General features: G+C 43.3%; 1 protein-coding gene across 2 annotated transcripts in view; it reads left to right on the top strand.

The window, feature by feature from the left end:
• Positions 1-21592, top strand: part of LOC138747454 (netrin-3-like) — a 108129-nt gene extending 86537 nt beyond the window's left edge. For both annotated transcript variants that reach the window (XM_069906692.1, XM_069906691.1), the window contains 2 exons: positions 14784-14858; positions 18033-21592. In XM_069906692.1, coding sequence (XP_069762793.1) covers positions 14784-14858; positions 18033-18364 — 407 coding nt within the window. In that variant the 3' untranslated portion in view covers positions 18365-21592. The remainder of the gene's footprint in view (positions 1-14783; positions 14859-18032) is intronic.
• Positions 21593-22090: the final 498 nt, after the last annotated feature.

Genomic DNA, 22090 nt, shown 5'->3' with positions numbered 1-22090 from the left:
TTGGCTGTCCAGTGAAGCAGTAGAGACTTCCTCGGTAAATATATTTTACTGGGACAGAGTTAATGAGGTGTTTTGCATTGTTGATAATTAAGATTTATGGGGAAAAGGCAGGAAGGTGGAGGTGAGACCACGACCAGGTCAGCTACGATCTTGTTGAATGGTGGAATAGACATGACAGGCCAGATCGTCGACTGCTGCTTCTATTCCTTATGCTCTTACCAACTTCCATGTCCCTTCAAATCAATCCACGTGAATGTGCTAGTGTCGGAGTGGAAGCTCTCGGCTTTGGCTTCAGGGGCTTCAGCGAGGAGGTGCAGGTGAGAAACAGGTCGAGATTTTACAATAATATTCTTTCCTATAAGAAGCCCCACCAGTGGGAAAACCCAGGAAGCATCAGTGCATGAGCAGCAGGGAGGGAAGGCGGACACTCCACCAAATGTGGTGAGTTCTTTCTTCTTTCACAGGGGTTTTCTCAAATCATAAAAGAGATTGGGTTGAATGGAGCAGAGTGACGTGCTGTGGTAGCAGCAAGCAGACACAAAACACAAAAAACTGTACTACAGGCTTTATTCAGCTAAAAGTCTGGTGGCTCCTGAGGGACTGGCTCAGGAAGGGCCGGCTCAGGCTTCTATTCGGGTCAGCTGATTGACACTCCTCAGGTGGTCCTTCTGCAGGTACAGAGATCGCCCCCTGCAGTCGGCTAGTGGTCGTATCACCACAAACAGCCATTGTTGGAGTGGGTGCTCGAGTCATATCAGGAAGTTAGATTCTTTGTCTCGAGAGGCTTTGGCGAGAAAATGCTGAGGCAAACAAAGGTAAGAAGAGTATATTTTTCTTTTCATTCTTGCTGATTTGGTCTTGGTTGCCCATAGAACCTGCAGGAGTGAAGGCAGACGTGGCAGTGGAATACTCCTCCTGTAGGATGCGGAGGTGCATGGAATCTGACGGGTTCCCTGGTGACTCTACCTGAGGGAAGTGCATCCAACTCCAGCTCCTGAAAGTGCATATTAAGGAGCTGGAGTCAGGATCATTCAGGAGGCTGAGCAAGCCATAGATGAGCAGGTGGTGGCACCTGGATGCCTTCTTCACCACTGGCTCAACCTACAAGTTTACTTTTCTTGGAGTGGAGAGAGAATAATATCTGGGTTCAAAGGGGAACTCTTAGGGCAGATTGCAGGAACTTTGTTCAAGTATTCCCTTGTGTATGAGAAATTGAGGGATGATGTGTTGGTGGTGTTTGTAATAAGTCAGGATTTGATGAGATGGACAGGGAATCCAGAAATGTTAAACTTAGATGAGAGTGAAAAGATGGAAACCTTAAACCCTCCTCCAAAAAACTGGGGATGGTTGGAGAACTGGAGTTAGGAAAACTGAAGTGAATCGAGTTTTAATTTGGAGATACAGCACAGTAACAGGCCTTTCAGCCCACGAAACCTGTGCCACCAAAATACATCCAAGTGACCGATTAACCTACTAACTCTGTATGTCTTTGGAATGTGGGTGGAAACTGGAACACCCGGAGGAAACCCAGACAGACATGGGAAGAACATTCAAACTCCTCACAGACAGCGACAGATTTAAACCTTGGTCACTGGCACTGTAATCACATTGGGCTAACCACCACACTAACCATGCTGGCCTGTCGAGGATTTAAGAGATCAAGAGTTAAAGCAGAAATTAGAACCGAGGCGCTGAAGAACTGAGGGTGTGTTCAAAGTTAAAGCAGAAAAGGCTCCAGGGAGTTGGCAGTCTCCTTCAGCCCCAGTGGAAGTAATGGGGAACATGCAATTGAAAACAATAACACATTAAAAATAGCAGAAGCCAATGTGATTCAATAGGGAATAAGAGGAGGAAGAAGGCAGCTTTTAAAATGAACAGGATAATACAACCATTTCTAAAGTCAAGGAAAGTGGATGAAAACATGTTTAAAAAGCCAAAATAAAGCATTCAATGTGAGGTTACTGACAGCATGGCCAGAGAACTGGGCTTGGAAAAGGAGAGAATGGTGTCCAAGATGGATTCACTCCAGAAGTGGTATATTAAAAAAAAAAGCAAGAAATCCAAACATGGTTACAAATTAAGCATGAGGTGCTCACAAAATGAGAATAAGAATGGTGGAAGTGTGCTGGACTGCAGAGAGATTTCCTGAAGCGATGCTGAATTATTTCAACTGCAGATCTTGTAAATCTAATGCCAAGGCAATGTGAGAGTATTAGTCTGTGGAACTGTCAATAAATCCTTGTGGATGTCTTGTAGTAAAACGTGATTCTCAGCTGTTGTTCCGACACTTGCTAATTCACTGAGCCCAGCAGCCATCCCACATGAACAACTCAGGCAGCCCAGAGTTGCAGCAAGTCCCCATGCCTGCCGGTGAGGGACCTGCATCAGTATCCCGTGGACTTGGACCCAATGCAGAAACTACAGCGCTGATGACTTGATTGGAAAGAAATGCCTCCTGGTGTTCATTGGGATTTTTTTTTCCAAATATATGAGTGTACATCAATCCTTTATCTACTTAATTTTTAACTCTTTAAAGAATTTCAATTCATAATTGTTTTTAAAAGCTTTGGAAAGACTCTGAATATTTTGAGTGTCAGTACATGCAGGAACATGCAGTGTTGTGAGAGGGCCATGTGGCTTGAGTTATTTCAGCAAATTTGTGGGCAGGGTTCCTTTTCGTCCTTCCTATGTGACTCTTCGGCATCATAGAAGCACTGGTGTGGGAGGCCAGATGCTATCAGCTATCCCTCTCAGCTTCTGACATTCCCCTCTCCCCCTTAACTCATACACTCTAACCCAGGCAGCATCCTGGTAAACCTCTTTTGCACCCTTTCCAAAGCCTCCACATTCTTCCTATAATGAGGTGACCAGATTTGCACACAGCATTCGAAATGTGGCCTAACCAAAGTTTTATATTTATATTAAAACAAAAGTTTTTTTTCTATACCAATACCTGCAGAACACCATTGGTCACAGTCCTCCAGCCAAAATAACAGCCTTTACTGTTCCCCTTTGCCTTCCATGGCCCAGCCAGTTCGTCAGGGAAAATATCACCTCTGTGTTCAGATAGGACAGACCAGAGGGCTCATCTAATGAGGCTATGTGGGTGGAGCTGAGGAACGGGAAAGGTCTGACCACACTCATGGGGTTGCATTATAGACCACCCAATAGTCAGTGAGAATTGGAGGAGCAAATCTCTAGAGAGATAGCAGACATAACGTTGTGAAATTCGGGGATTTTAACTTTCCACATAATGACTGGGACCGCACCCGAGGTGGCTGCCCTCAGCCCTAAGATGGCTGGCCTTGACCCCTCGAAGTATCGTATGCCTGGGAAGATGGCATTTGACGCACACTCCAAATGGTTGCCCACATGATTCGCATATGGCATCGCTGGTGTACAGAGAAAAAGGTGACGATCTCACAGCCCATAGTGGCGATTGTCCACATGCAATGCTGGTAGATTTCATGGATGATATGGACTGGCAAACTGTGGCGAAATGCCCCTTTTTCCTGCACCTGGAGCACAGTGCATCTTTGGCATGGCAGCGTTTCCTCGGATGCTGACCATGCCCACAAAAATAGCACTTGGAGGGATCTCCCCCAACAGCAGCTGAGGTCAGATCACTAGAGGAGTGGTGCAGTAGGGGACCAGATACTCCTGGGGCAGGATGATGCCCCACCTCAGGATAATGGTGCCTGTGGCGACCAGGCGGCCGAATAATCATCGGAGTTCTGAAAGGCCACCTCCAGTGTCTCTGTAAGTTCAACTTCCCTTTGCAGATTGAGAGGTTTTTGCTCCAATAGCCATTGCCATGTGTACCAGGAACGTATACTGACTTTGTACGCGTCTCTGATGAGGTCCTCTGTGTTCTGGGTGGCCAACACAGCCTTACAGATGCACGCTCTACACAGGATGCGGAGGGCCTGCAGGTACTTGGCGATTGACTCACCAGGTCGCTGTTTTCTGGTGGACAGGAGATGCCTGGTGTAGACCTCATTAACTTTCCTGTGATACTGGGCCTTGAGAATCTTCATAGCTGCTTGGTACAAGCTGGCATCGCTGATCATCGGAAACACCTGGGGCCAAACACGCGAGAGGAGTAGGAACATAGGAACATTGGATGTAGGAAGAGGAGAAGGCCAAAAATGGCCCATCGAGCCTGCTCCGCCATTCAATACGATCATGGCTGATCTAATTTATGACCTAACTCCACCTACCTGCCTTCTCCCCATATCTCCTAATTCCTCTATCATGTAAAAATTTATCTAACCAAATTGTAAATATGTTTAATGAGGCAGCCTCAACCACTTTCCTGGTTAGAGAATTCCAAACATTCACTACTCTATGGGAAAAACTATTTTTCCTCATCTCTGTCCTAAATCTACTCCCCCGAATCTTGAGACTGCGTCGTCTCGTTTTAGTTTCCCCAGCCAGCTCAAAAAACCTTCCTACATCTATCTTATCCATACCCTTCATAATCCTATATGTTTCTATAAGATCTCCTCTCATTCTTCTGAGCTCGAGTGAATACAATCCTAGACGATTTAATCTTTTAGCATCCGTGGCGATGGCATTTGCAGCCACCGTCAGGAAGTTTTCAAAGCAGTGTAGCCAAAGCTTGAATGTGCTTGGAGCATCTGGTGACCGAGGGTCGATGTCAAACTTCTCAGGTTTCAGGTTCCATGTTTTTTTGAAAATTTTAGTTAATAAAATGGACGTATCATCAATAATCACAAAAGGCGGATGTTGTGAAACTATCAAGGTTTCATTAACTAAAGACTGGAACAACCATCAACCTTATTGACTGATCGAAGCAAAGAGAAAGGGGAGCATACAAGGGACTATGAGTGAGATCAATCTCAGGAGGAGTGTCCAGTTGGCAGCAGCCAATCAAAGCATAACAGTGGTTTACCATAGGGCCCTTCGTCAAAGTATGAGAAAAATAAAGGCAGGCGTTGGGAATAATCTTGAGCCTCAAGCCCGAAATGTATCTTTGCTATGTCAAGTACAGTGTTTGACCTGCTTAGTTTCTCCAACATTGTGTCTTTAATTAGAATTCTCCTTTTGTTGTTTATAAAGGGATTCTGTGAGTCACAACAACTCCGGGAATGCCATTACATATTTTTTGGATCATACTTGATCTGCTTTCAACTCATTTTCCTGCTGCTCTTCCATGTTCTTTGATTCCTGACTCCCTTACAGTTCAAATGTCTGTTTCTACCCTCATAGCACGGTAGTGATGCCAACGTCATGACCTCCAGAGAACAGAGATTTCTTCTAATCACCATCATAAACAAGTAACCCCTGATTCTGAGTCCTCAGTTCCAGAAATGGTCAGCTCTTTTCCCCCAGAATCTTCAAGTAACACATGGTACTGGAGGAACAACGGGCCAGGCTGCATCTGTGGAAAGCAATCAGCAGGCTCCAACCCTTGGTCAGGAATAGCAAGAACCAGGTGGCCATCCAAATAAAGGGTGGGGGGGTTGGGGAAAGGAGCACAAGATGGCAGGTGATGGGAAAAATCAGATGGGAGGAGGAAGAAAAGGAGAAGGCCAAGAGGTGACTGGGAGGGGACATTAGGGTTAGGGCTGAGGAGGAGGGTGATGGTGAAGGGCTGGAAGGTGTAGGGACAATAGAAGGAAAAGAGGAGGAATGGGGCCGGAGAGATGAGGGAAAGCTAGGGGGCCAGTAGAGAAGGAGGCGACCAGAAATTGGAGGTTGATATTGATGCCGACTGTAGGCCACTCCCAAGATGGAATACAAGGTTCTGTTCCTCCAATTTACATGTGGTCTCGACCTGCCACTACACAGGGCCATGGACAAAGATGTCAGGATGGCAAGGGGAAGTGAAATTGAAGTGGCTGGGCACTGGGCAATCCTCACGACGTGCTCAACAAAATTATCTCCTAATCTGCGTTCAGTTCCTCTGCTTGCAGTCTCCAATCATGGAATCTGGAATCCAGTTGTAAAATTGAGTGATGAGTTGCTGGGAAGTCAATGTGGACCTGATGGGCTAAATGTTCTTCTAAGGTAGCTTAGTCTTTTCAGCAAGCTATCTTATGTAAAATCTTGGTTTTCCAAACATTTGTGTAATGGTAAACAGCTGAGACTCTAGCAATAGATCCCCGCAAAAAGTCCAGACCCAAAGCGATCTCTGCATACCTGCTTCTGTTTTCTCTTCATTGGCCAATCTTCTGGAAGATTTCGTTGAATGGCAGAGAAGTCTCGACGAGCCAGATGACCGACTCCTGGTCCTATTTCTTGTTCGAAGTTTAAGTTCAAGTTTATTGTCATCTGATTGTACAATCGGCATCCTTCAGCCCTCAATGCAAAAACAGGCAAAGACACAACCAGACATAACGTGCATACAAATATTACACATGTAGTACATGCATACATATAGTAAAAATAAATAAATATTGTTTAATAAACAACAGCGTGTCAGAGGGTTAGTGTGAGGCTGTTTCTCAGCCTGCTGGTTCTGGCTCTTATACCCCTGTATCCCTTTCCTGATGGGAATAGCTAGAAGATGCTGTGTGCAGGGTGGAAGAGGTCCTCAACAATTTTACATGCCCTCTTTAGACAGCGATCCTGGTAGATCACATCAATGGGAGGGAGGGTGATTCTGGTGATCCTCTCTCCTACTTTGATGGCCACATGGATTGACCTACAATCCAATGCTCTACAGCAACATTACTACACCGTGAAGCAAAAACACAGAAATCCTGGAGGAACTCTGCAGGTCTTTCCGTGTCCATAGGAGGTAAAGATATACATAACCAATGTTTTGGGTCTGAGCTCTCCTTTGAGACCCAAAACATCATTATATATCTTTACCTCCTAATGATGCTATGAGTCTGGCTGAGCTCCTCCAGCATTTTTAGTACAATCACAGGGTCTGCAAATTTTCGTGCTTCATATCTTGATGCAGCAGGTCAGGATGCTCTCGAAAAAACTCATGTAAAAAGTTGAGATGATGGTGGCCGGTAACCTTGCTCACCTCAGTCTTCTCAGGAAGTGCAATTGCTGTTGCGCCTTCCTGACAAGTGAGGATCTGTTGTGGTTCCAGGATAAGTCACTACTTAGTGGACTCCAAGGAAGTTACTGATATTCTCCAATCTTTCTATTACCGCGTTATGACTGTGGAGTAGAGGGTGGTCTAATGTCTCATGAGCCATTTCTTGTAAACATTTCAATCCCCCACCTTTGCCATCAGTTACTTCAACAAAAGATTAAACACTAAAATGTTGGGTGCTGGTCATATCTTTAAATACGAGAAAATCTTCTTATCTGACAAGCATAAAGCAAAAATTCCAATTTTACTGTTGGTGGTTTGTGGACAGTTTGACTTTGTCTACAGAGTACAATGCGATCATTCACAGAGCTCACTTTGGGCAGATATGGTGAGCAGGTGTACCTGAGGAATGTTCAAATAAAGTCGCATTAGTCTGACCAAAATCTCAAAAATTGGGTAACTCTTTCCCTGGAAAATGAATACATCTGTAGGAAAATTTCAGAAATAACACATATGATGAACAGGTGCTTATGCACACAAAATCAAATGCAGAAGAGGCAATGGTAGTGCTGCGTTAACCAATTCCACAGATGCTCACTGTGAGTTTGCTGTTCCCACTGGAATGAATGAGATGGGGGTATTTCCTCATCTTCAGCAGTTTTGACATGAGGGTGACTTGGTTTCACCCCAGCACTTCAAGGAGTGGAAGAAGCTTTGTGCATAATGTCTTTAATATGTCAGGGGCACAGTCTCATGCAAACACATACCCAGACATACACATACACACAAACACCCACACATACACACAAACACCCACACACACAAACACCCACACACACAAACACCGACACATACACACCAACACCTACACACACACATACACACAAACATAAACATACACACACACACCCACACATACATACACACTAACACCTAGACACATTCTCACCGATCCCTGACACATCCCCACTGCCGCCACCGATCCTTGACACATCCCTACCGCCGCCACCGATCCCTGACACATCACTACCACCGCCACCGATCCCTGACACATCCTCACCGCCACCACCACCAATCCCTGACACATTCCCACCGATTCCTGACATCCCCACTGCTGCCACCGATCCTGGGGAGGCTTCCTGAGCCAGTGGAACACTCATTGGCAAGTCAGCAGGCTCCTGTCTCCCTGAGGGCTCTTTCCTGCAGGGGCCGTTCCAAATTCACATCATATTCTTGATGTTGGAGCCCAACACAGTCCCCGTCTTTGCCTCTACCCACTTTCCTCCCAACCACCATTGAGGATCACCAACACCCCCCCCCACCGAGGTCCTGCTCCTGCCCATAAGCCTGAGTTCCCGCTTCTTTGATGACACCAAGACAAGGGATTCTTCCGACCACTTGCAGCTGGGAGACAGTGGCTCTTTGAGAGGGAGAGTTGGAGAGAAAAGTCAATAGGGGAAGGTGAAGAAAAAATGGAACGAGAAGTTACCGGAAATCGGCGTTTGCATTTCATGTCAAGTAAATTTTTTTAAAAACCTGTGAGGGCTGTTCTGCTCCGAGAAAATGTTCATATCGCTGAGGATTTCTGATTTTTTCAGATATTCTCATTTATCTGAAAATTTTTGGAGGTGAACAAACATAATTTCTGGGTCCAAATAATGTTTGGATAAATGAGGATTTTGTATAATCGGTGTTGTACTGTACATGGAAAGTAGTTAGAGTCTATCATACAGCAGTATTAGTTGGAAAATTAATTTAATTCCAAGTAGATTGTGATTGTCAGCATTTCCAGATCACATCACAGCAATTGTGGAATTTATTTGGGGAGCTCTCGTCATGATCTCCACGAGTGCATCTGGCATTTTTCCAACCCCAGTAATGCACCCAATAATCAACATGCAGGCATGTTCCCATAGGGCCGAGATCCACTCGAATGGCAATTATACGGCTACATAACTAATGGCAGGAAACTGCAACAGCCAACTCTAAATCCCTGTTGAGGCTATTTTCTTGCATTCTAATGTTCTCATCTTTACTCCCACACTGCTCAGTGTGGAAGGAGAGAAACTGCTTCTTCTCTGGAGAAGTCACTTCAGCCAAAAGGATTGAGCCCTGCCTGCATGCACGTTTCGGAGCAGTGCACAATTGTAGTGTTGCTTCCACTCGAGCAACAGCAAGACTGATACTGATCATGACGGATTTTCTCAACGTCACTATCACGTAGCCTAAGAACTCTCGTGCCTTTGTCATTCCTGGGGATCCTCTTCACCAGAAAGTTTCAGCAGACAGAAGCAATGCAGACAGAGGTCAAGAGGATAAGGCAAAGCAATATTAATTAACATGAGAAGCAGCATTTGAATTGAGCTGGATTATTGTTAAATTGTAGAGAATTGAGGAATGCAAAACCAGTATGTTAGCAGTCATTTCCTGTTAGGCTTGCAAAGATATTTTCCTTTTCTGGAAAGGAATTATCTGACTGACTCCAATAAGATTTATCTGCCTTTGCATCATTGCTGTCAGTCGCATCCTAACTTTTCCAATGTGCAAAAGTTATTTATTTTAAGTTTAAAAAGGAATAAACAGTTGAAAGGGAGTTTTGTATGCACCATATTCAGGAATAAAGCACCTTATTCACGTGACTGGGTTGGATTGCAGGTGCCAGTGTTAAGACTAGATGACCCTTTAGTTTGAAGGTCCAGCAGCAGAAAGTTTAAATCAAATCATAAGAAGGAAAAAAATTACATTTAAAAAAAGACACAAGCTGAAAAAAAGAAGAGGGAGGCTAAGGAAACATGGAGCCTTTTGAGAATGAACACAGGGAGGCCATTCAGCCTTCATATCTGTGCTAAACCGAATGCCAAAACCAAACAAAACCTCTGCTGCTTGCACATGGTAGATGTCTCTCCATTCCCTTGGAGAAGACCTTGCTCAGATTAGACAAATTATTTGAAAAAAATAATGGCAGAAGATAGAAAAGTGTTTGTGCGTTCATGTGTTTGTATGTTCGTGTGTGTGTGTGCCTGTGTGTGTGTTCGTGGATTTGTGTGTGTCTGTTCACGTGTGTTTGTGTGTGAATGTGCACATATCGTCGTGTTTGTGTGTGCGCTTGTTTGTGCGTTTGCGCAGGTGTGTGTGTGTCCATGTGTGTTTTCATGTGTATGTGTGTCATTTGTGTGTGCACATGCATGTTTATGTATGCATTATGTGTGTGCATGCATGTGTTTATGGGTGTGTGTTCATGTGTATGTGCGCGCACAAGTTCACGTGTATGCATGTTCATGGGCATGTGTTCGTGTGTGTGTGTGTTCGCATGTGTGTTTGTGTGTGCATGCATGTGTGTTTGCATGTGTGTTCATGTGTGTGTGTGCACATGTGCTTTGCACTTTAAGTATTTCTGGTCAACATGCCTGCACCAGAAATAAAACCCATTTTAAACTGAAACTTTGCACCTTGCTCCACATCTCTCAATTCCTACATATTCCAGAGTCTGTTTAGAAGCCTCTTGAATCCAAATGTTGCTTCTGCTTTCACCACTACCTCTGGCACCCATCACTCTCTGCAAAAATACTCAAACTACCATCCACCCCACCCACCCTCACCTCCGACCTTCCACCCTAAATGCTTGTCTTCCATGATGTGGCGTTTTTACTTTGGGGAAAACCTAACTGTCCATAATATCAAAGACTCTCATTACTTCAGTCAGGTGTCCCCTCAGCTTCTGACACTCCTGCAGTCGGGATTTAGTTTGAGCTTTGAGGAAATGATGCAGATCTATAAAACTTTGGTTCGACAATACTTGAAGTACCGTGTTCAGTTCTGGTCACTTCTGTTTCAGGAAGAATGTAGTTACTTTAGAGAGGGTGCAGAAGCGATTTTCCAGGATGTTGTCTTCCAAGGAAAGGTTGAGTGAGTTCAGCCTTTAGAGCAACAGGAGGATGAAAAGCAACTTAATAGAGCTATATCAGATTATGACCCAGGGCAGCAATGGCCAATACTGGAGGACACCTGTTTAAGGTGAGTGGAGGAAAGTTTAAAGTGGAGGGAGATGTCAGAGGTAGGTTTTTTTGAACAGAGAGCAGTGGATGCCTGAAATGCATTGCTGGGGATGGTGGAGGCTGGTACAAAAGCAATATGTAAAAGAATTATCGATAGGCACATGAATGTCAGAAAGATAGAGGGTTATGAGCTGTGAAGATGTGAAGGAGTAGATCAATCATGGAGTAGGTTGAAATTGGTTGACAAATGGTGGGCTGAAGGGTCCATACCGTGGCCTACTGTTCTCTGTTCCACTTAAGTTTCTCTGACTTCTCCTCATGTCTCATGCCTCTCTCATCATCCACGTTACTCTCACCATGCCCTTCCTATCCTTTTGCACTCAACATGCTGCTACTGGACTCTAAAAGGTAAAGGTTTCATGATTGTCACATTTTACTACATTTAGAATGTAACATGCATGAAATTCTTTAACTTTGTCTAACGTAAGGAAGGCAGAGTCACCACTTTGTCTGTCTGGTGTCCCTCACAGAAATGAGGCCCCAGTGAGGAACAAACTAGTGACCCCTGGTTTACAAGGCCAGTGCTCTAACCACCGAGTTATCGAGTCTCTCTAGTTAGTCCTCACATGAGTGCCATGTCAGTTGTGGGCTTGACCAATAACAGCTGCTCTCAATTCTCCCTCCCCCACATCCCCCTCCCCCACGTCCCCCTCCTCCAGCTCCTGTCTAGTCATGTCACCATATGCCCTCCCCAGGTTAGTTCCTGTTGAGAGATAAAGAAGAAAGTCCCTGACACCCCAGTTCCAAATCCCAGTATTCAGGATCAGACACCTGTATCCTGCACATTGAGTGGACATCAATCATCTGTAGGACCACTTCACTCACAGGGCCAGATGCCTGGACCAATGAAACTGTATCTTGGAAGCAGATTCCAGCATCTCAAGGATCCTACCCCACTACCCATGCAACCATACTACTGACAGGATTCAATCCCAATTTTAAATTTAAATATAGACTTCCATGGACATACAGCACAATTACAGGCCATTTTGGCTCACGAGTCCATGCTGCCCAATTTACACCCAATTAACATATAAATCCTGGAATGTTTTGAACGGTGGAAGGAAACCAGAGCCCCTGAGGAAAACCCATGCAGACAGGGGAGAATGGAGCAACTCCTTACAGACAGTGCCAGATTCGAACCCTGGTTCTGATCACTGGTGCTGTAAAAGTATTGCACTAACTGCTATGCTCACCATTCTGCCCTAATATCAATGTTCTGTAACCAAGCATTCTTTGGAGCCCAACCCATCACTGGTGGGCTATTCCCAGCCTCTACACTGTGCTTTAATCTGGCAGTAATCATGGAAGGATGCTGTCGAGGTAGCTTCCTTCACATAGCCTTGCTAACAGGGGAACTGTCAGTGAAGCATCACAGGTGCCAAATTGGATTCAGTTGAAAGATGAGGCAGGAGCTGCTCACACAGCATCAGAAGCCTGCAGTCTTACAAGCAGAGAAAGGGGGAACTGTCAAGGAATCAATCACTCAGTCTTTTTTCACTTAATGCAGCATTGACCTTATTAATGACAAATTATCAGTGAAAAGTCCAGTAATTAACAGTGACGAAAGCTTGGTGAATGTTACATTGGCTGAAAAGCCACGGAAAGAGCTGGCTTAGTGCTGAAACCTCAAACAATCGATGCACTGATAGGGCCAAATGTGAACCAGAAAACAGCAAGTTCTTCATCACAGCAAAATAATAACAGCAAATATTTTTTAAAAATGTTCTCTGAGAATAATTATATACAAGTGATTATGTGGTTGGCTGCAGAACAAGCAAGGAGAGCTGCAACTGTTAATCTGCTCTGATGGATAGATTACTGAGATAATAATGAGAACCGAGAGAAATGAGCAAGAAAGGAATGGTTGGAGAAGCAGGAGTTGGGCAGAGTGAGGTGTCAGAGTGAAGGGCAGTGCATCATTGTCAACACAAAGGCAGAAACTAAGAACACCAATGAAAGCTGAGAGAAGGCAAAGATCAGAGTTAGTGTGGATTTCTGGGAGCGAAGTCATAATCAAGAAAGTCAGGACATTTATGAAGATTTTGATAAGAAGAGATAAATGAAAATCAGTGAATGTTCAGATGTCTGTTGGTTGCCCAATTGGAAGGCTATCATTAAACTGGAAAGGGCACAAAAAAGATTCATGATTATGCTCGTGGGATTAAAAGGAGAAGCTAAATAGGGTGGGACCTGTTCCTTGGACCATAGGAAGCCAAGGGATTTGTGACACCATGAGAACCTCACATCAGATGTGTCTTTTGCCCAGGGTAAGAGAGGGCACGGATTTAAATGAGCAGGAAAAAAATTAAAATGGGCCTGAGAGACAACTTTTTCCACACAGATTGTGGTGCCCATATGGAACAAGCTGTTGGAGGTAGTGGTAGTGAACTTGCAACATTATAGCACAGTGCAGGCCCTCCAGCCCACGATGTAGCTGTCCTGTAGAAACCTGCTTACCAATCTAAACCTTCCCCACCTCGCACTCGTGTACACTTGTGACATTTAGACCTACAGACAGGTGAGAGGAATCTGGGCAAGGCACAAGAAAATGCAAGGAGCTCAGAGAGGCAACAGTCAACATGGACATGTTAGGCCAAAGCGCCTTTCCATATTATACATCCATATGACCCAATAGAAGTTGAAATGTAAAATTAAAGCTCCGAGATCAGGATTAAATGGGTCCCCTTTGGTTTAGCAGGCAGTGTGCTGGGCTTCAGTTATTCATAAGATAGATATACAACTGCGAAAAGTTACATACATATATATATGTTTGAATAAATCAAGAAATTAAGTTAAGGAACAAAATGTAACTTTTCGCAGTTGGCCAAGAGATTAAATTGGGTGGAATTATGAATTATGAGGAAGATACAAAGAGACTTCAAGACAACTTAGAATGAGGAAAATATGTCATGGTGCGATGGTTCTAATCCAGATGGTCATTTTCAATGTGAAAAACAAAGGGAGTTACATTGGGAGATGTTGATCTACAAAGAAAATTGGATGTTCGTGTACACTGAAAAAATATGTAGGTGAAGAAATATTTTATAAAAGAAAATGATATGTTTGTGTACAGGAGCAAGGATATGTTAGTTATTCAGGGCTTTCATGAAACTACACTTGAACCACTGGGCATGGTTTTGGTCACTGTTTTAGAAACGACATACTTGTCACAGAGGAAGAGTAAAGGAAGTTTTCCAAATCATCCTTGGGATGGAGAGATTGGGTTGAGTTTGTTTGAAATTACTAGAATTTAGTTCATTGAGGAGGCATCTAATTGAAACAAAATCAGACAAACTAGAAGCAGGAAGGATGTTTTCCTCACTCGAAAGCATTTACAATGTGGTCTTACAGAGTTAGGTTACAGGGCAAGATACTTAGGAATGAGCTGAGGAATAAAATGTCTCTTAGATAGTGTTGAACCTGGGAAATTCATCATTACTGTGTGTTGTAGAGGCTAAGGTGTTGAATGTATTTAAGAAAGATATCAATACATTTCAAGATGCAATTAGACATCAGGGTCCATGGGAAGATTTGGAATCATTTTGATGTTTTTGGTTAGTAAATGATGAAAGATCATTTATGTATAATTTTGACTCGACTATTCTCTCCAATTTTTATTGTCTAACCTGCTGAAGGTTTCCAGCAAATTCTATTTTTATTGTATATTGTCTTGGCATGATATTAATGTTCCTTTTTCCAATTCACAGACTGTGAATTGTACTGCAAACCCGTGAAAGGCAACCTGAAGATTAACATGAAAAAGTACTGCAAGAAAGACTATGGTAATCTCCCACATAATATTATAATCTAAATTAAGAAACTATTAGCAAATGGTTGATCTCCTATTCAACCTTTCCTCTGTGTTCCAAGATCAAAAGGATACAAATCATTACTTGCAATTTCTCCATGTTGGGTTATCACTCAGATCATTCGCTGTGCCTGAAAGGAAGAGCCATTGTAGCTGCCTATTTTCCAGTTAATAAGATTATGCCCGATGTTTTATCTCAGCACCACCTTCTTGCATTAACTCCATAATCTTTAAATTCTCCTGGGATCTATTCATTCCTACCTTTCCTGTTGCAGCAAATGAGCCTAATCTGCCTGCTAGGTAAAGAATTCCAGAGATTTGCTCACCTCTGAGTGAATTAAGTTCATCTCTGTTATGAATCCTTGTGCTATCTGGTCCAATACATTTCAGCCAAGGAGGGCATCAGTTCCCCATCTGCTTTTTAATAATTTTCAATTAGATGAACTTTTATTCCATCAAAAGACAAAGAATATGCTGAGTCTGTTTAACCTTATGTTGTACAACGAACTAGCCCATCACAGGAAACAATATGGTTCACCTGTGCTGCATTCCGTTATCACAAGTTACAGAGACCAGACTAATACGTAATTCACTGGACGCTGTCCCACCGTGGCCCCAGATAGAACCATAGAACAACAGAACATAACAGCATGGAAGCAGGCCCTTTGTCCCATCTAATCCATGCTGAACTATTATTCTGCCCAGTCCCATTGACTTGTTCCCAGTCCATATCTCTCCATATTTGTCCAATCCACATACCTAGCCAATTTTTTCTTAAATGTTCAAATCAAGGCTACATTTATACTTCAGTTGGCAGCTTTGCTCCTCTCTCCCATATTTTCTGTGTGAAGATATTCCCCCAATGTTCTCCCTAAACTTTTCCCCTTTCACATTTTACCCGTGTTCTCTGGTTTGGATCTCACCTATCCTCAGTGGAAATCCCTCTATCAAATCTCCCCTCATCCTCTATACTCCAGGGAATAAAGTCCTAACCTGTTTAACCTTTCCACAGTTCCTGAAATCCTGACAACATCCTAGTAAATTTTCTCTGCACACTCTCAAGGATGACTCTTTTAAGATGTTTTCCATGGGCAGCAGGAAGTATAGACAGAGTCTATACTTGACAGAGTCAGTGGGGGGGGGGGGGGGGGGTGGAGGGGATATGATGAATGGAACCTTGTTCATAACCCTTGCTAGTTTCTTGCGGTTTTGGGCAGAGCAGTTCCTGTCCCATGCAGTGATACACCCTGACAGGATACTTTCAATAGTGCACCTGTGGAAGTTTTTGGGAATGCTGATAACATTCCAACTTTCCTTCAGTTCTTGAAGAAGTCGAGGTGGTGACGTACTTTCTTGGCAATTGTGTCCACGAAGGTGGGACCAAAACAAATCATTGGAGATGTTTACAACCAGCAACTTAAAGCTGTCGGCTGTCTCCAACTCAGCACTGTTGATGCGGACTAGGTAATGGGCTTCACCTCTCCTCCAGAAGTCTATACCCAGCTCCATGGTCTTGCTGACATTGAGGGAGAGGTTGTTGTACTGGCACCAAACCACTACTCCCTCCATCTCCCTTCTCTATTCTGATCCTTCGGTGTTAGAGTCCCTGCCTAAGATGGTGATGTCATCTGTGATTTATAGATGGAGTTGGAGTACCATTTGGCCTCACATTCATGAGTGTACACAGAAGATAGAAGGAGTACATAATGTCATGTCCCAGTGTTGAGGATGACATGGAGGACACCAATCCTCACTGACTACTGTCTGGGGGATAAAGAGTCATGGATCCAATTACAGAGACAGTTGCTGAGACCAAAATCACAGAATTTCGGGGTTAGTTTGTTTGGTTCTATTTTGTTGAAAGTAGAGCTCGAGTTGATAAATAATAGCCTGATGTAGGTGTTGTCCAGGTATTCAGGGCTGAGTGTAAGGCCAGAGAGATGATGTCTACTCTGCACCTCTTTTGGTGGCAGGTGAAATGGAGTGGGTTGAGGTTGACTAAGACCAACCTCTTGAAGTACTCCATTGATGGTCGATGTCAGACCCACTAGCCAGTGGTCATTTAGGCCCATCATTACATTCTGCTTTGGTACCAGGATGATAGTTGCCGAAGAAGCTGCTGAATACTTCAGCGAGTTGGAGAGAGAGGTCGCAGATGTCTGTAAATACAGTTGGTTCACATATGTATGGAGAACATGTCCAGGGATTCCATCTGGATCAGTCACTTTCCAGAAACCCAATCTGACAATCGAGGGAGGAGAGGTGTACCCCACTGGCCTCCTTGGAGCGAATGTGCACTGCATTAACTATTGTTTTTGTCACTCTTCCCAGTTTTGGTTTGTAGCCATGATGGCTCTTTTGCCTTGTCACATGTGCCTGGTATCTATGAGCTTCTCTGAGCCTTGCATGTTTGGTTCCGCCTCTTGGTGTATCCCTAAAAGCCCTGTGTAGGTCATACCTTGTACAGGCTGGGCTTCTGACACATACACCATGTTCCTGGCTTTCAGTAGTAGATGGTCCCACCATTCAGCCATGGTTTCTTTTCATGCAGTTTTCTAATATTATGCTTAATATTAATAAGTCCCTAGGAATTCTTCAGGGATGATTATGAAGGAGAAGATTTCTGAGAACAGCACTCAATCTTTTCTAGGTGTGGTGACCAGAACTGCATGTCGTATATGATGTGGAGTCTAACGAGCACTTTGCATGTATTGTTCCAACTCTTGTACTCTGAGTCACAGGTGATGAAGGGAAGCACGCCATGTGGCACTACGTGACAATAATGGAACCTTTACCTTTTTCCTTCTTCACCAACCTCTCTGTTTTGCCATTTTCAGTGAACTATCTACTTGTGCCCCAGGTCTTATATTTCAGTAATGGTCCACAGGGCCCTACTTTTCTCTCTGTACATCCAGGCTTGTTGTAACTTCTCAAAATGCATCACTTCTCTGAGTTAAGTTATATGTGCCATTCCTTGGTTCACTTTCCAAGTTGACCAATATCTTACCCAGTGTTCGCGACACCATCATGTCACAAAGTTTCTGAACTGATGGTTGATATTGTTAAATTATGTCATTAGTTGTCCAGTGTCTTGAGAATCTGACTGTCTCCTCTGAGAGCAACTAACTATTTTTTTATCCTTTCCCAGCCATTCAGGTGAATGTTCTGGATATGGACACAGTGAATGAATGGGCAAAGTTTACTGTGACGATCATATCAGTTTATAAGAGTAGAGATGAAAGGATTAAACGGGCAGATCAATCTTTGTGGATCAACATGAAGGACTTGGCCTGCAAGTGCCCAAAAATCCAAATAAGCAAGAAATATCTGGTGATGGGGAACTTTGACAGCATGTCTGAGAGACTTGGAGGTCTCCTGGCTGATAAAAACAGCCTTGTCATTCAGTGGCGAGATGTTTGGACAAGAAGACTTCGAAAATTCCAGCGCAAAGAGAGAAAAGGGAAATGTGGGAAAGCTTGATGATCAATTTTGGAGAAGCTTTAGAAAGCCTCATGGGCTGCAATTTCAACAAACTTTGGGTCTAAAATACATCCTTCAGACATTACTGAAAGGTACATTAAACTGTGATGAGGAGATGAGAGGCTTTAAATGACATGATATTCACCACAACATGTTACACACACTGTGGCTGATATACTTTGCAAATCAAGCATTCCTTTTTTTAATGTGCCCATGACTCAATTCAATGGGCCAAGGTCAGGGCACCATGTTCTCTTATCCCAGAGCCAAATTCATATCTGACAGAAGGACATCCCCACCTTGTCCTGCCATTGTTCCCCCACCCCCATCCTGAATGAAGTATGCAGTATCTTTTTTGCCTGTTATGTCTAACATATGAGACAAGATGTGGTAGTTTATGTGAGTCCGACAGCTGTGCTGAACAGAGAGTGTAAATATGGACTGGTTCCAAGATTTTTAGAGCCAGATTGTTGGCACACAGCAAGTGAATTGTTAACATTGTGTATTTTGAACTGTGAGTTGAAAATATCCAGTTTCAAACAGATTTTACAAAGTACGTCAGTATTTCAGTCTGACACAACCCTTCAGCTTAATAAAGCCTACTATATTCCAGTGGTCTCTTGAATGTTACAATTATCCACACTTTTAGCACATTCCATGTACCCACCATCCTCTGTGTGAACAAGGTATTCCTCAGGTCCCTTTTAAATACTGGCCTTCACCTTAAATCTGTGCCTTCTCGTTTTAGATTTCCTTACCCTGGGTAAAAAAAAACAGCTTTATCTTACCCCTCATAATTTTATAAGCCTCTGTAAAGTCCTCCAGTAGACTCCTACAGTCCAGCTGGAAAGGTCCCAGCCATTTTAGCCTCTCCTTATAATTCAAGCCTCCCAATCCCAGCAACATTCTTGCAGATTTGCTCTGCAGTCTGCCAGTTGAATGACTTCTCCCCTATTGCTGGATGACAAAAATTGCAAGTGTGGTGTGGTCTCATCATTGTTCTTTATCGTTCATTGTAATTCCTGCCCTGAATCAACCAACCACAGTGCAACATCTCACACTTGAAGAAGTCCATCTGCCAGTCCCTGGCCCACTTCCCCAGTTCATCTCAATCCTGCAGTAATCTCAGATAACCTTCTTCACTGTCCACTGCACCACTAATCTTTGTGACATCCACAAACTTACTCACCAACTACATTGTCATGCAAGTCGATAATACAGATGACGAACAACAGTGGACCCAGCACTGATCCCTGCGGCAGACCACTGGTCACAGGCCTCCAATCTGAATAACAACCCTCCACTACAATTCTCTGTCTCCTACTATCAAGCTAATTCAACTCTGAATTGGCCAACACAACCTGGGTCCCATGTCATCTGACCTTCCAGACCTGACAACATTTGGGGCCTTGTCAAAACCCTTGATGAAGTCCATATAGACAACATCTACTATCTTGCCTTGGTTCATTGTCTTGATCATTTCCTCAAAAAACTCATCAAGTTCGAGAGACATCATTCTGACAAAAATTATAAACGTTACTTAATTGGATGGGACACTTATCCTTTGGAAAAGCCAAGAAAGGTTTTTACCTTTCCAGCTGTAGAGGTAAATTGTCATGGAAACCTCATTATCAGGGCCAAATGGTCCCAATAGGCATAAATGGTCAAAAATAGGGTGCAAGACATCATGGACTTTTGCACCACTGTCCCTTTGGCCCAACTTGTCTACGTCAACCAAGTCTAGACCCATTTGCATTTGGGCCATATCCCTATCAACCTTTCCCATCCATGTACCTGTCTAAATGTCTTTTAAATGTTACAATTTTACCAGCCTCTACCACTTTCTCTGGCAGCTGTTCCACATGCCCACCACCCTCTCTGTCAACAAGTTTCCCATCAGGTTCTCTTTAAACATTTCCCTCTCACCGTAACTCTGTGCCCTCTTCTGTTTGATTCTCCTACCCTTGGAAATAACTATCACTAGTGACCTGATCCATGCCCCATCATGATTTTATAAACCTCTACAACATTGCCTCTCGGCTTCCTCCTCCCCAGGATGAAAAGTCCCAGCCAATCGGAGGAAGAGGGCTATGTAAAGTGATGAGAGACATTGGTCATATGTATGACCAGACGCTTTTCCCCAGGGGCTGAAATGGCTACACCAGGGAGGATAGTTTTAAGGTGCTTGAAAGTAAGTAAGGAGGGGATGCAAGAGGTAGGTTTTTCACACAGACGGTGGTGGGTGCATGGAATGTGCCTGCTGACATCGGAGGTGGAGGCAGGGACAATAGGATCTTGTAAGAAGTGATAGATAGGTTCATAGAATGGATTAAAATGGAAGGTTATGCAGTGAGGAAATTCCCAGCAGTTATTAGAGTAGGTTATTAGGTCAGCAGAACAATGGGTTGAAGAGCCTTTTCTATGTTATAGCCAGACGTTCATTATAACTCAATCCTTTCAGTCCTGGTAACATGCTTATGAATTTTTTCTGTGCCCTTTGCCCCTTTCCTCTAGCTGGATAACCAAAACTGCAAACAGTTGGGTAAGTGTGGTCTCACCAATGTACAATTATAACGCGATGTCAGTCCATGGCTATTAAAGGCAAGAATGCCAAACATCTTCTTCCCCATCGGTCTACATTGATTAAATGTGTGCCAGTAGCCCAAGTCCCTCTCCAGGGCATTTCCATTCACTGTATACATCCTACCCTAGTATAACCTAACAACGTGCAACACCTCATACTTCTGTAAGTTAAATTTCATCTGGCATTTTGTGCCCACTTTCCTGTTTCATCCAGATCTTGTGATTTGACAATGCTTCAGTGTCTGAAGTATTGTCAACAGACCAAGGGGTTCTGTGCAAGATTGGCAATGTAATTTCACCCTTCGGATCTACACTTGGGTGTGGGTGTTAAGTTTCACCATTGTGTGTTTCTACATCTTACGATCAACTTTCACTGCAAGATTTTCATTGTCACCCTGTTCCCTAAGCCTGGAATTTGATTTTACATTGAGCAGTCCTCAATATTCCCAGTTAGTATTAATTGAGAAGAAAACTAAAGGCTTATGAGGCCACCTGGAAACCATTTAAGGCATCATCGTGTGCTTTTTCTAACAGTATTGCAAGATTTGAATTCTGTAAATATGCATGAAAATATTTTAGCTTATTTATGATATTTTTTAATGTTTATATAAAAAAAATAAAACTTCATCAAATCGTCTCTGTTAACTATTGGTCGTCCCACATTGCTATATTAAGAATTTAGTCAGTTCACCCACCACAATTATTTTTTTATTTATTTAGACAAACACCACAGTCACAAAGATAAGGGCACATAACCAACGTTTTGGGCTTGAGCCCTTCATCAAGGTATGGAAAAATGTTGCTCTGTCTGCACCAGTGACAGGGACTTCCCAGTGGTCAAACATTTCAGTTCTGTGTCCCACTCTCAAACACACATTTGTCCATGCCCTTGTACTATCCCAGTAAGAGCACCAGCAAACTGGGGGGAACAACACCTCATTTTCCTACCGGGCATTCTCCAGACAGATGGCGTTAACATCGACTTCTCTGATTTCTTCTAAACTTATTTACTAAACAATATCTATTTATATATATATATATATATATATATATTTCTTTATATTTCTCTCTCTCTCTCTCTCTCTATATATATATATATATATATATATATATATTGTCTGCATGTGTGTTATGTCTGGTTGT

Source organism: Narcine bancroftii, chromosome 12, assembly GCF_036971445.1.
Source record: "Narcine bancroftii isolate sNarBan1 chromosome 12, sNarBan1.hap1, whole genome shotgun sequence".
Lineage (NCBI taxonomy): Eukaryota > Metazoa > Chordata > Chondrichthyes > Torpediniformes > Narcinidae > Narcine > Narcine bancroftii.
The sequence above is the reverse complement of the archived record's forward strand: the minus strand, read 5'-3'. Positions and strand labels throughout refer to the sequence as shown.